The sequence below is a fragment of the Carettochelys insculpta genome, chromosome 1 (genome assembly GCF_033958435.1).
Source record: "Carettochelys insculpta isolate YL-2023 chromosome 1, ASM3395843v1, whole genome shotgun sequence".
Lineage (NCBI taxonomy): Eukaryota > Metazoa > Chordata > Testudines > Carettochelyidae > Carettochelys > Carettochelys insculpta.
The window spans coordinates 322336634-322352245 of record NC_134137.1 but is presented as its reverse complement, the minus strand read 5'-3'; the positions used below and the strand labels follow the sequence as shown (position 1 = coordinate 322352245).

The window sequence follows — 15612 nt, the reverse complement described above, 5'->3', positions numbered from 1 at the left end:
TATTTTTCTAATACAAAGCAGAAGATTAAAATATTGGAAAACACTGAAGCATCACAGGAATTCAGTCCCATCTTCAGTATATGACATGCTCAAGCAATGTTTGTGTGTTCCTTATTTGCAATATTAAAAAACGAATAAGACATAAGAAAATATAACTAACCATTTTCAATAACAATTTTTAAAATCCTGTATTGTCCATCTCTTGCTCTGGCAAAAGTATCTTTAACTTCTTCACTAGCTGAAAAAGGAAAAAAACCCCAAGATTAGTAATTGAATTAATGCAACTCACCTATTTAAGACGAGTATGCTTAAAGTACACTTGTTCATCTAACTGTAAAAAGAGGATTGTACTAACCATTCAGCTCCACCTTTACCCTAAGTTAGACTGAAGACAAACAGTCATTTTCCCCCAAACAACATTCAAAACTCTTGTTGCATTCACATTGTGTTATAAAGGTCTGAACATAGAATTTCTGGTTTTGGTTAGATGTATTCATGTAGGTTTCATGACAATCTTTAGTTAAAGATTCATCTTAAATTTTTCATACAATCCTAGAGAGTTGGCATCCTTATCAGAACAATCACTCTTTTTTGTGTACCTTATTCAGCAACGAACAGGTAACAATGCTGACATTGACATCATCATTCTTAGTTTTCAGTTAATACTTCCTGGAGCTGGATTGTGTTACATTACTTGAAGCAACAGCTTTGGGATTCCTGCAGGCACTGTATACAATTTTCAAATTTATAAATGGTTTATTTGCTAGATACAATGCAAAGATGACGTGTGAGAGAGAACCCCAAGCATGCAGTTGATATTTTTAGCATCTGGTTGTTGGTTTTTCCTAAAGTCCTTGAGTACATCTGATAACACTTCCAAAAGCTTTCATCTCTACCTACCACAAGTAGGTGTCTGATAATTTTCAGTCCCTCACCTGTCATTATAGGACAAGATTAGAGTAATGCATCTTCCTTAACCTCTAATCTTCTTTGTAGTGCTTGTTGGCCACATCTTTTTACTCTCACATACACTTTGCTATGTTACATTTTAAAAATGAATAATTGCAAATAGATGATTGATCAAACCATCCAGGATGGCTGGTGAATCTTTGTGCATTAGAAGGATGAGGGATTGAACTGGGGCAGCTCGATTCCCCTGGAGGGTTTGTCTCATGTGCTACCTCTACATTTAAAAGGGGGGGGAAAAAAAAAAAAAGTGTGTGGGGGGGGGCGGGGAGAAGAGGAGAGATTTTTTGAAGCATTGATGAAAGTTTGACTTTCAACTCACATTGGGGGAAAAAACCCACTAAATTAGACACCTTTGAAAAAAGTCTCTCAAAGCCCTAATGGTTGTGAAAATAACTTTCAAAATGCAAATTGCACATAAACCAATAAAATATTGCCTCCTTCTAATGGCCGAAAGTGAAAAGCAGATACTTAGTTTCTTTCATTCTTCCTTGCCAAGCACAGCCTGCTGGCCACTGGAAAGAGAGTAGAAGTTCTGTTATTTCACTTCTCCCACAGAGAAATTCAGATGATCTTTGTTTATACCTGCAGCATAAAAAGCCCTACTATAATGTGCTTTCTACTGTTGCATACCTCATTAAACAGGATGCTTGCAGTTCCATTTGCAGAATTGAAGTGATTAATATGACTACTTAACCCTAGCATAATTAGTTTTCAAATCTACCCCATGAGGATAAACAGTGGGATTCCTCCCACTTCTCCTAGAGCTATTATTTTTCCATTGCCCTATCCATACTATTAACTATTCTATCTATACAAAAGAAAGAAAGATGCCATATTCACTTATAAAGACATCTTAAAGACCTCTGTATGAAACCTGTAAGGATTATTCTAGCATTAACGAGTCCATTGAATATACCTGAATTTAATTATAAGACTTACTGCAGAACTCTGCATGTTGATCTGGAAACCACCATAAAGTCTTTACTTAGTCCCATGCCCAGATCACAGAGTGATCATCCATGCTCACATTTAAATGCTACCAATTATTTTCCATTGGTGGTTGAGATTTCCTACCCCTCTTCACATTTTTGGAATAGGGAGACTTCATTTCTTCCAATGACCAATCCAACACACAACTAATTAGACCAATTTCTCCCCGTCCCATGGGGACTAAAGTCAGCCCGAGATGTAAGTAATATACTATCAGGTTTTCTTTGCCCACTTCTATTCCCAGAAGTTCTCCTTCTCCCCTCTTCCCTAGAATGATACATTCATCCATCTTCCTAAGAGTTATTTGTCCCCTTCCTCCAAAGATGTCATCTGTTCCTCCTTTTAAAGTATTAAACCTATGCACCAAAATGATAGCAAAACATGTAACCAGCTTTGTTCTGACATCTATACAGACCGTATTCTTAAAACTTCCCACCACTGCACTACCATCAGTACAGCTGTACCAGCTGCAACAATGACAGGCAACACAGACCCTAATGTCCAGCAGTTCTTTTTTATCAATTCATTTATACCTTTTCTTATTAGGGTTAACAGCTCTTTTAAAGCTCAAAAGGACTATAAGAAGATCATCTGGCCTAATCTCCTGTGTAACACAGGCCCACAGAACTTCAGCCAGTATTTCCTGCAGCTAGTTCAGCAGCTTATGGTTTAACCAGAGTATATCTTTTAGGAATATGACAGTGGTAAAGACACGAGTGGCTTATTATGCTAGATTTTCCACTGAAGAAACGGCATCAGTGGCAATGAAATAGTTTGGTGAAGAGAAAACCTCTGTATTTGTAAAAATTCCCCATGCCATACACCAGCAGGAGTTTAGAATGTAAATAGTCAACATTCATAAAATTATCCTAGGTAGGCATTTTAAAAAGATGAACACAGAAATTGCAGACACTTGGGGAAAGGGGCAAGTGTGAGTGGTTGTGTGAAATTACAAACACTTCAAAAAGTACCCATGCACTCCCTACAGCAGATGTGCAAGTCCTTGGACTTTGAGAGCTCATTTTGAAAATCTGGCCTATAGCTATAGTGCTACATACTAACATACATGCAGTTATATTCATACTCAGGTAACATGTCATACGTCACTTTAGATGGAATTTTCTCACAGTGTAATGCAAGCCTATGCAGGTATAATCAGCAAATATTCATGATTCCTATCCTGACTGGAAGTCAAAAATGTGGACACTAAATTTTGAAGCTCTTCTGTCCTAATCTGCCCTTCTCTGGCTGCAGAAACAGGGAATTTTTTTTTTTTTAAAAAGTCTTCAACTCATAGCCATCAAGAGCTAAAGGAGTGATGTGTGTTCCATTACCATACTCCTGCCCTAGCTTTCTGCAGGAAAGAGGTGCATTTCTCTACGAACACCTCCTCTGTGTGTTCGCTCCAAGTTTTGTCTCTTATTTCTCAAAACCTTTGAAGCAGCAATACAGGTAAAATGATTTTTGGCATTTTCATTGCTGCCCAAATTATTCTGAATAGCTGTAATGAAGTTTAATAGATGTTAACTGAAGCACCTGCACAAAAGACCTATTGGCAAAAGCAGAGCAGAGTCAAAAAGCTCCCATTCTAAAAGTTACTGATGTACCCACAAAGGAAATTATTCATTTAAAATTAAGCAAGCAGAAATTAATGACTCCCCTCCTCTGCGCAGTTGTCAGGGACAGCTTCCTAAGCAACATCAATACCTCTCAAGCAGCTCTTATTTTGAGAGATGTTACCTACCCAACTACCCTCATTTTTATTAAAATTATTAGTAAGTTAAGGAAATATGGATTGGATACATTGACTATAAGATGGATAGAAAGCTGGTTTGATGGTCAGGCCCACCAAGTAGTGGTCAATGGCTCAATACCTGGATGGCGGTCAGTTTCAAGCAGGGTGCTCCAACACTTGGTTCTGGGGCTGGTGTTATTCAACACCTTCATTACTGACATGGATAAGGGACTGGATTGCACCCTCAGCAAGTCTGAGGATGACACCAAGCTAAGGGGAGAGGTGGATACATTGGAGGGTAGAGACAGAATCCAGAGTGACCTGGATAAATTGGAGGATTGGGCCAAAAGAAATCTGATGTGGTTCAACAAGGAGAAGTTTAGAGTCCTGCACTTGGGACAGAAGAATCCCAAGCATTGTTATAGGCTGGGAACCGACTGGCTAAGCAGCAGTACAGCAGAAAGGGATCTAGGGATTATGGCGGATGAAAGGCTGGATATGAGTAAACAGTGTGCCCTTGTAGCCAAAAAGGCCAACAGCCTACTGGACTGCATTAGGAGGAGCATTTCGAGCAGATCTAGAGAAGTTGCTGTTTCCCTCTATTCGGCACTGGAGAGGCCACATCTGGAGTACTGCATCCAGTTTTGGGCTCCCCAGTACAGAAAGGATGTGGATATGCTGGAGCAGGTTCAGCGGAGAGCAATGAAAATGACTAAGGGGCTAGAGCACATGACCTATGAGGAGAGGCTGAGGGATTTGGGCTTATTTAGTTTGCAAAAGAGAAGACTGAGGGGTGATTTGATAGCAGCCTTCAACTTCCTGAAGGGGTACTCTAAAAGAGCGTGGAGAGAAACTGTTCTCAGTGGTGACAGATAGCAGAAAAAGGAGTAATGGTCTCAAGTTAAAGGAGGAGAGGAGTAGGTTGGGTATTAGGAAAAACTACTTCACCAGGCGGGTGGTGAAGCACTGGAATGCTTTACCTAGAGTGGTGGTAGAATCTGCATCCCTAGAGGTTTCTAAGTCCCAGCTTGACATAGTCATGGCTGAGATTGATCCTGCTTGAAGCAGGGGCCTGGACTTGACGACCTCTTGAGGTCCTGTCCAGCCCTATGGTTCTATTTTAGATGTGAATATGAAAAATAAGTTACAGAAAGCTAGTTAAAGCCAGAGTGCCATCACATAATTTTAAGTTTGCTGTGTGAATGCTTTCTTTGTTCATCGCTTTTGCTCTTGATCACCCAAAGGTTAAAGTAGTATGATGAGCAATATAAAAAGTAAGATTTTGTATCGGCACACAAAGTTGCAAAGCAACAACCTCAAAAGTTATGAAGTCAACATGAAATGTGACTGTCCCATGCAGACCAAAATCTAAAAAAGGGTAGTCAGATTAAGATTGATGGCTGAATTAAAGATGTAAATTTTATCTTATTAAAATTTCCTTGTTCCATTTTCCAGCAAGGAATAAAAGCAACATCAAAAATAACTTGAATTTTTAAGCAGAAAACTTATTTCTCAAAAACAGATACTGAAATACACTGAACATCTCATTAACTCACCTTTGGATCAGGAAATGACTGAAAGAAAGAGGTTTTAACATAACACAATATCAGCCACAAGCCAAAACATTCAAATTTACTCCAACATAGAGCAAATAGGTGTATACTGGGCACAAGGAAGAAGCCATAACTTCCCTTCTCTTCTAAATCACCAGAGTACATCTAAAACATGTGACCATTTCCCAGCCGTCTCAAAACACCTGTCAGGGATAATCTAAGTCAAAGGGTCTACAACCAAAAAAAGTGAGAAGTGCCATTTTTTCAAATTCAGTTACCAAATCCAAAAAACCCACACACAATCCTTTAAGAGCCACAATGCATGTGAACACGAGAGTCCTTAGTAAGTAAGTTCAAACCATATTTTTTGTAACCCCTATTTTAGGAACAGCGCACACACAATGATTTGTACCCATTAGAAAGTCTACGTTTTTTTCGCTCTAGGGTTGGAGAGCAAAGAAAAATGCTACACCTGGGGATAGGCAGGAAGGAGCAATGATCACATCAATCCTCCACACCCATGTTTCTCAACCTTGTTATGAACTAAACCCAGTCCCCTCCTGCTTTAACCCAGCCCCACCCTGCCCTCCTCCAGAACCAGGCAACCCCAGCTCCCAGCCCTGTGCTTTAGCCAATCCCCCTGTCCTTCAGAGCCAGACACCACCAGCCCCCCACCCCTTCCAATGCTGGGGACTCCCCAGAGCTACTGCTGCCACCATTGCCACTGTCACACACTTCTCCCTCAAAGCACTGGGGAGGGACACGTGCACAGAGTGTTCAGCACTCCTGCGGCTCAAAGCATTCAATTGCTCAAGGAGGTGCATGCAGCTCACCCATGTGTACCCCCTCAACTTCTCTTGCTTCCCAGGGCTGGCAAACTACGAGCAAGTGGGAAGCCCACCTGAGGCAAGCTCTGTAGCCAGGCATCCCCCAGGGGGCCCTTGCCAGGGTGGTTCATAGAGAGCCACAGAGGAGTCAGTGGCAGCAGTGCCCAGAGCTATAAGTGACTCGTGAAAGAGCCGCAGGTTGCTGACTCTGGTCTAGGTTTACTTGGCCCTACTCAGCACAGAAGGCTAGACATGACCACTTCTCAGGATGCTTCCAGCCCTGCATCTCTATGCTCCTCCTTCCAGCTATATGGTTTGTACAATCACTTGCAAAGCATTCTGTACCCTGCTGTGGTTCACCTTGCCCCACAAAGAGACTGCTAATAAATCACAGCTGGATGCTCTTGGTACAAGGTAACAGGAGAGCCAAGAGCCACAGTCAGGTATGAAGTGGCTTGTCACCATCACAGACAGGGAAAGGGCACTTTGCCTTGGTCTCTAGCCCAGAAAATGCAGAAAGGGCAATTTCAGGATCTGGGGGAGGGAGCGAAGAGCAGGTATTTCAGTTGCCCAAGGAAGCAGGGGTAGTTTAAAAGCACTAGCATGGGACAAGGCTTGGAGGAAAAGAGGGGAGAAAAAGGGAAGGGACAATGCAGATGCTGGTAAAAGCAAAATGATGGTAGTGTAGAAGCTCGGAGGATGGGACAGGGGTATATATAGAAGCCCGTGGAGAAAAGGCACTGGGTAACCCCAGGGGGCAGTACTGGGGCTGGGGGGGTGTGGAACAGAGAGAGCAGGGAAAGGGCACCAGGGATCCCCAGGTGCTGGGAAAGAGCAAAGGGGAACTGCAGGGAGTGAGAGGGGCAGAAAGGAGACAGCAAAGGGGCACTGGAGTGCCCCAGACGGGTGCCATTTAAGAAGGGCTAGGGGTGTTTACAGCCCCCTAAAACTTGAACCCCCTTGAATTCCACACCTGAGGTCTGCTTAAAGTGCATGCCCTAGCTCCAGAGGCAGCTCTTAACTTCAACAGTCTGTGCTCCTCCCAGCTTTGCTTTGGGGCAGTTTGTTTATAAAGAGATGGAGGCAGGGTAATTAGGATACTCTTGTCAAATTCAAATAACTGAAGGATTGTTTGGTGATCATGGAAAAATTGGCAGGTAGACCGTTTAAAAGATGAGGGGGGAGGAGTAGGAATAAATAGCGGTGCACTCCAGGGGTCTGCATGGACTCCTCCTGTTCAACATAATCATAAGTGGTCTTGACAAGGGGGTAAAGCAGTTAGGTGGCAAAAATTGCAGATGATACAAAATTACTCAAAAATAGTTAAGTCCAAAGCTAACTGCAAAGAGATCTAACAAATCTGGGTGATAGAGCAACACCAGGGCAGATGGAATTCAGCATTGATAACTGCAAAGTAAGAGGTGGAAAAATATAATCTCAAGTATACAAACAAAAGAAATGGGGTCTAAAATAACTATTACTACTCAAGAAAGAGACCTTGCCATCACCGTGGATAGTTCCCAGAAAACATCTGCTCCATGTGCAACAGCAGTCTAAAAAGCTACCAGATTATTGGGAATCATTAGGAAATAAATGCATAATAGGTCAGAAAATACCATATTGTCTTTATATAAAAGTCATGGTACACCCACATCTGGAATACTGCATGAATATCTGGTTGCCCCATCTAAAGAGATATACTGGATTTGAAAAAGGTACAGAAAGGGACTACAGAAGAGGTTTTAACATAACACAACATCAGCCACAAGCCAAACACTCAAACTTACTCCAGCATAGAGCAAACAGATGTATACTGGGTACAAGGGTATTGAAATGATTAGTGGTAAGAAACACCTTCCATAGGAGAAGAGATTAAAGACTGGGACTTTTCAGTGTGGCAAAAAAGTGATTAAGGGTAGGAGGACATGTCAGAAGGCTAGAAAATCATGAATGGTGTGGAAAAATAGAATAAGGAAATGTCATTTATTCCTTCACTAGCACAACACAAGAAGCTCATTCAATGAAATATACAGGCAGCAGATTTTAAACATAAGTAATTATTTCTCCACAATCAACCTGTGGAACTCTTTGTCGGGAACATCGGAAAGGCCCAAACCATAACAGGGTTCCAAGAAGTACAAAGGAAGTTCAAGGAGGATAGTAGGTCCATCAATGGCTCCTGTGCAGGATAGTTTGCCTATATCTGTTTGCCAGAAGCTAAGAACTAAGAGCTAGATCATTTGATGATTGCCTCTTCCATTCATGCCTTCAGAAGCACCTGGCATTGGTCACTGTTGGAAGACAGGATATAGGGCTATGAACCATTGGCCCAAGACAGCGTGGCCATTGTGATGTTCTTATCTAGAGCCCAGATGCATCTACCTCCTGCTGTAACCTATGGAGCGCCAACTCCCCTTCCCAAACTGAGGGAGAGCACAGGAGTCCTGACACACGCACCCGCATTCTCACTCTTTCTCCTGCATTAGTTACAAAGGAAGAATACATGTGGAAATGTTAAGGCTAACCCGTGTTCCTTAAGTGACCCCCTACAACATGCCAGAACACGTTAGTCTTATCCTTTTATACACGAATTAAGCTAGATACGGGGCTCCAGAGCTAACTGCTTAGCTGCTCCTCAACAAACGAGTTTTCAAATGCCTTAGCCGCTCCTGGAAAGGTGCTGGGGAGGGAGGAGGACAGCCAGGGTCATTTCACACACACCCCCGCCCCACCTTCCGCTTGGGTTGTACTGAGCATGCTCGGTAACTCCCCTGCTGCCCCTGCCCTCAGTCTGCGCCCCCCTCATAGCCTCCCTCTGCCCCCAGCACAGCTCGCACCGAGCGGAGGCTCCCCCCACGCGCCAGACCCGGCACAAGGGGAGGGCGGCACCGGGGAAAGGGCACTGAGGCACCCTGGGGAGCCCCGGGAGCGGGAGCCCGGCCGGTACCTTGGATGCCGGTTTGGTGGGACATGGTGCGATGCAGCCTGAGGAACGCGGCGCTGAGGCGCGTGTGTGTGCGCGCGCGCGTCTATCCGTCTGTGAGCGCCTCGGCCAGGAACCGGCGGGCTGGGGGAAGGTCAGGCAGGCTCGGGACAGGCACGTGACGCGCTCTGGCCACTCAGCGGCCGAGAGCCCCGCCGGCTCCTTCCGGGCGGCCGGGCGCTGGGAGCCGGCTGGGGGCGCGGGGGCGGGGCTGCAGACCCGCGCTCTGCCCCGGCGGGCAGCGGCCCGGGGCGGAGGTGAGGGGGCCCGCTGGAGACCTGGGCTGCGGTGGTGGCGGCTTTGGGCCGGGCGGAGGGGAGCGGAGTTTGCCCGGGCCTGGCGGTGTGCGGCGCTGCGGGCGCTCGCTAAGGCCGCTGCAGCCGCTGCGCCGTGCCGAGCCCGCCGCACCTCGGGCAGTCCGCGTAGGGGTCCCACAGCTGACCTCTCAGAAAAGAGGGGGCCCCCGATCTGTCCCAGCAGCGCCCCGCGCGCGTGGTGTTGATGCACCAGCCACGCCAGAGCCCAGTCCTACAGCGCGCGTGGGTCGCTGCTGCGACAGATCGGGGGGATCTGTCTGAGAGGACCTTTTCTGAGAGGTCCCAGCTGCGCACCCTCCTTTGCGGGAGGCGCCTGGGCTGACTTCGGCGCTTCTGCAGCCAGTCGTGCACTGTCCCCCGTCCTCATTCGACCTGTTGAGAACGGGCTGCCAACGCTCCCGGACCAGACGGACTCGAGTCCGTTATTACAAACGGGCGTCTAATCCGGGAGCGTTGGCAACCCTCTCTGCCCTAGGCTCGGGGCCACAGTGGGAGTACAGCTTTAGGCTGGCGATGAGCCCTTGGGGCAGGCTGGGCTCGCGGAGCCTGCAGCAGGGATGGCAGGTGGTTACCCTGAATGGGGCCAATAGGGCCAGTGGGATCCCAGGGAGCCTGCAGCAGGGCTGGCGGCCAGCACTGGGCAAGCTGCCCAGAGGCTGGGACCTGGAACTGACAGTTGAGGCAAGCACCCAGGTGCCGGGAAATCAGGTGCAAAAACTGGGAATGCTGCAGCACCTCCCAGACCCCTCCTTCCCGTGCCTATGATTGAATGAGCTTGTTCCTTGAGCTTTACATTTTGCCAAGGTTCTCCATTGGCAGCAGATCACAGGTGAAATTTAAGGTGCAGCAGACCTTTAGTGAGTGAGTGAGAGAGAGGACAATTGAGTCAGTCTTAAAATGGAAAATGCTGCACAATTTTCTGACAGAGTCCTTAATATACCATAATGCTTATTAACTGGGGTAATAGGTGTATACCTTGAATATGTTTGGATAGAGTGGCTTCAAACGTGCTACAGAGTTAATTAGTTGCCAGATTGCTTTATGAAAACACTAGATATGATCTCATGTTTGGACTGTTTTCAACAGCAACATCAGCTACAGGGCAAAGGTTTCTCTATACCAACATTTCCCAAAGTGTGGTCTGTGGCCCAGTAGTGATCCTTGGGTTAAAAAATACAGATCCTTAGAAAATATACAAATTATCACACCCGATCCTATTAATTTGGTACATTTAATATTTTCCCATGTAATTAAGGTAATAACAACTTAGACACTTAAGTATTTTATGTGAAAATTTATATTATATACTATTATTATTGTGAAGAAATAATAAACCGTGAAAATTTATTCATTTTTTATTTTTATATGCATTTATATTTTTGGGCCACAAAAAAGGTACTAAAGAAAACGGGTTCCAACTATATAACGTTTGGGAAACCCTTCTATACACTATTCTTTCTTCTGTGGCATTACTTTTTGTCTTCCTGCCAGATGCACATGCCTATGAATGTAAAAAACTATGTCATCATTGCAATTTGGATATGAACTTGCATATATATCTCTACTATTTGAACATTTTATTCCAAGTGTTGGTTTAATCAGTTTGTGTGCAGTCGTTTCTGTTAGGATACTGCCACATACGGAGGGCAGAAAGCAGTAAGCTGACGAATTCAACACACACAAAACTACCTTAAAATCTCAAATTTAATGTTGCATTAATTATATTGGTCCATCGCATCAGGTTCTTGCTTTAATCCTGAGCATGAAAGCTGTTGTGCAAAGACTTGACTTCTGCCTGTGTAAAACAACCTGCAGGCTTGGCATCTTAAGCCTTGATCCAACAAAGGTTTATGGGCTGCTTAACTTTATGCAGTGAGACTATTTGCAATGCATAATTAGGCACACACATGTCTTTCCATGCATCTGATGAAGCAGGTCTTTGCCCATGAAAGCTTATTCTCCAAACTATCTGTTAGTCCATAAGGTGCCACAGGACTTCTCATTGTTTCTGAAGATACAGACTAACTTGACTACCCCTCTGATACAGGAGAGGAGTGTTAGTTTGTGCTCAGATCTTACTCCTGTACTGAGATTTTTTTGAATAAAGACGTCAGGGTTCCATCAGCATAGTTAATGCATCTCTGTGATAGGTGGTTGCAACATTGATGGAAGAAGCTCTCCTATTGGCCATTGGCAAAGTCCTTTCTACATGATAGATTAGTTCAATATGACTACATCACTCAAGAGAGTAAAAAATCTTTACCGGGGAAAAAAAGGTCACACTGTGGAAAATAGCAATATTGAATAAGTTTGTGGTGTAGATCTCACCTGAGGCATTACAACATCTAAGCTGCTGGTACTCAAACTTTTTTAGGGTTGCCACTTTTCACAAAGCAAGCTCTGTTTGACCCTCCCATCTCCACCTTATAAATTAAAACCACTTTATATTTAATGCTACAGGTTGAAGCCCTTTACTCAGTGCCCTTGGTACCTGACCAGTGCTAAAGGAGAGAATTTGCCAGACCACAGGAAGTCAATATTATCTAGCACAGGCGTGTCCAACCTGCGTCCCGTGGGCTGCATGCAGCCTTGGACAACTAGTAATGCAGCCCCACAAGATCGTAAACTTTTAATATTATTATGTGATTTATATAGATTAACTATATTATATATTTTATATGCGGCCCAAGACAATTCCTCTTCACTCAATGCATCCCAGGCAAGCCAAAAGGTTGGACACCCATGATCTAGCAGCATCAACATTTTCACTGCTTACTGGGCTCTTAGAAGATATTTGGGGTGAATTAGAGCTAAATACCAGCACAGAACACCAAGCACCAGGACTGGTGGCTGCAAACAAAATTTATGGGATCACAGGAAACTTGATAACACTCATAATAAGTAGACATCCAGCTAACTAAAATCATGCTGGATGGCCAATGATGCTGAACTAGAGAACATCACACTAGAGCACTTCAATCTGTATTATAACTTCTGGCGGTGAAGTGCAGTTTGGGTGTGGAGGCTGACAGCTCACAGCCCCTTGCTTATTTTCACTTGGGATTCACATTTGTAAACTCTTCCCTGGAGTTGGATGGTCAAAACAAGTTAGTTTGCTTTTTGTAAACAAATAAATGAGTAGGAGGTGGTGCCCTAAATCTTGATTTTATGGTATTCTGGGATGAGCCTCAGTCTCTTGTGCTGAAATTTTTGCTTTGTATTAAATACTCATTGGGCCAGAGAGAAAGAGAATGACTACAGCTGAGGGGCAGGGCTCTCCTGCAGGAGGCCCAAGTTCCTGTCTCCTATGCCAGTAAATATATAATTACTTACAGAGTATCAGAGAGGTAGCCAAGTCAGTCTGTATCTTCAAAAACAACAAGAAGTCCTGTGGCACCTTATAGACTAACAGATATTTTGGAGCATAAGCTTTCGTGGGCAAAGACCCACTTTGTCAGACAAACCCCACAAAAGCTTATGCTCCAAAATATGTTAGTCTACAAGTTGCCACGGACTTCTTGTTATTTACACAGTGGAAACTTCTGAGAGCCCTAGCCCAGAATAGCTCAGTAATTAGGGCACTGAGGAGACAAGTTCAGGTCCAGGCTGCAACTATGGCAGGGTGGGATGTTAATTTGATTCAGTACCCTGTGTCACATTCCAGGGCTATTGCACCTATATTTTCCCTCAGTGATGGCACCCTCTCTCAGGCTTCCAGCTCCCTAGTGACTGTCTTTCTTGAAAGCAAAACTGCAGTTCTCTTTCTTCTCATTGAGGTATGTCCACGCTGAACAGCTTCCTGCCCAGGCTGTGTTATTTCTAGCAACAGTCTGCCTAGACACACCTTCACTCCAGAGGCTAATACAACAGCACTTGACATAGTTTTAAGTTACTACACAACCTCATTTTATGTTTAAGGTAAAAACACTTCAGAGAAAATATATTAAAAACATTAACTGAACCTATACTTTGGTAGTAAGTTTACCAGATATTATTCCATCTCCTTCAGACCTCCCAAAGTGGATACAAGGTCATAAAACAGCCTCCATTCAAAACTGGCATCCCCTGTGTTATGGGATGTCACTGGCCCACTCCTTCCAACCTTTCTCCATAAAGCGGTGGTTCCCAGCCTTTTCAGTAACATGGCATACTTCAATGAGACCAACAATTCCATGGTACACCCACTCTTTTCAGCTGAATTGATGGAATGATTATGGTCTTACTAGAGAGGTTTGCAACATAGTAGTGTACATAAGAAGCTAAATAAGGATTATATACATTAACATTTCAGATCCACCACAGAAAACACCATCTTCAACAGGTCAAAAAAAAAAAAAGGCAGGCAAGTGAACATGTGCCATTCTAGAGATGTTGAGTAATTAAGTGACATCTGAAAGTTTCAAGGACTCATAGAACCTGACTCCTGGCTCCCCTCCTTGCAGGAGCTAGGAAACTGACCAGTGCTGAGCACAACGGCAGAGACGCAGCAGGGGAAACTGCCTGCACAAGCAGGGATAGAGGCTGAGCCAGCCACTCCCTATTTACTTGCAGGGTGGGAAGTGTACTGTGAGTAGCCACTAGCACTAACCAATATGGTTAGCCAAGTGACTGGATACTCCAGTACATCCTGACTGGAAAAGGGAGAGGGGAGAAGAATAGACGGAAAGAAAGGCTAGAGATGCTCAAGTTCTGAGACTTTCCCCTGGACCTCCTGCAGAGTCTCCATACCCCTGCACCTAGACCGCGCCCCCCCCATGAGCCTACATGTATCCAGACCTGACACTGCACTGAGCCACCTACATCCCGATGGCCCTGCTCATTACCCTCTCACACCACCCTGGCTCCTCCAACATTAAGTTGCTTCACAGTTCGGTCCTGCCGAGCCTGGTGGGGAAGGGCCAGAGTCTTGGGGTGTTTCTGAGGCAGGCCTGGCCCTCGTACTGTGTCAGGGTCAGATGCAACTTCACTGCTGAGTCTGTGTTGGAGGACAGGGGGTGCTGCATGTATTGGTGGATTAGCCACAGGGCCCAGGCTCAGGGCCCTGGCCAACTGGAGGACCCTGATTTCTGTCACCCAGCAGTTAGGGTGGGGAAAGCCCCACAGTGGTACCCCAAACTTAAGGTCATCAACTTTCTGACCAAACAAAACCAAACACCCTTGCAAGGCCCCTTTTCTGAGGCTGTGCCACACTCTCTTCACCCCTTCTCCCTGTGTTGCTTGCTCTCCCCCACTCACTCCTTTTCACTGGGCTGGCGAGGGTCCCTTTTTGATGAGCTGTGTGCTCAAAAACTGGACACCTGGTCACCCTATCCCAACAGAATCCTTGGCAGAAGCCATGAGATGGGGGAACCCCTGCACTGGGCTCCAGCTCTGGCAGAAGCCCCTGGGTAGGGGAAGCTCCCTAAAGACCCCTGAACTTATCCCTCACAAAGGAAACTGCAAGTGCCCTGACACCATCCCCGCAGGTGCTCTGGGGCAGCAGGGGAAGCCACTGTGCCTGACCCCACTCTCCAGCATAAGTGCTGGGAGGAGGGGAGTCGGTGAAGCCCCAGTACATATCGTATGAACGGGAGGATCCCCCATATTTAGGTTAGCTGAGCTCAGGGCCAGCTAGGCTGGGCTGGCAGCAGGGGTTGGCACCATGCACTAACCAGGGTGGTTGGAGCCATGGGAAGCAGGGTGACACAGCAGTCAGCTCTGCTCTAAGCCACCTCCCAGCTGTGTTGCTCCACTTCACTGTGGTTCTGGGGCAACCAGGCTCCATCCTGCGCTGCTTCCCTGAGTGACGTGAGCTTGGGGGGAGTGGAGGCCAGGTCACTCAGCTTTCTGCTGCTGCAATGACCCAGCTGGGAATCAGTAGTGAAGCAGAGCAGGTTTCTGGGTTGCTCCATTTCCTACAGCTCCTGCTGCTATGTGCCAGACTCCCTTGGTAATACCCTGGGTTGTGTCGCTTGAGGGAGGGGCTCTGGGAAAGAGGCACAATGGGAGCAGGAGAGAGCAGAGCACGGGTAGGAAGAGGTGGGCTGGGGTGGGGCTTTGGGGAAGGGGTGGAGTGGGCATGGGGCAGAACAAGAGTGGGAAGAGGTGGGTGACACCTGAGATGGAGGGCGGGGGATTACTCTGGGCTCTACATCCCTCTAGGGACAGCCCTGAGGACAGCATGCAGTTCTGGCCAGAGTGCTGATAAGAAAGCTGCCTGTTCAGTTTTCTAATGCTCTGTTACAGTGGTAGCCCATGC

General features: G+C 45.7%; 1 protein-coding gene across 1 annotated transcript in view; it reads right to left on the bottom strand.

Moving 5' to 3' along the window:
• TWF1 (twinfilin actin binding protein 1) overlaps positions 1-9139 on the bottom strand; it is a 49697-nt gene extending 40558 nt beyond the window's left edge. The window contains exons 1-2 of the mRNA XM_075014232.1: positions 9022-9139; positions 161-238 (exon numbers count right to left, since the gene is read on the bottom strand). Coding sequence (XP_074870333.1) covers positions 161-238; positions 9022-9046 — 103 coding nt within the window. The 5' untranslated portion in view covers positions 9047-9139. The remainder of the gene's footprint in view (positions 1-160; positions 239-9021) is intronic.
• Between the last annotated feature and the right edge of the window lie 6473 nt (positions 9140-15612).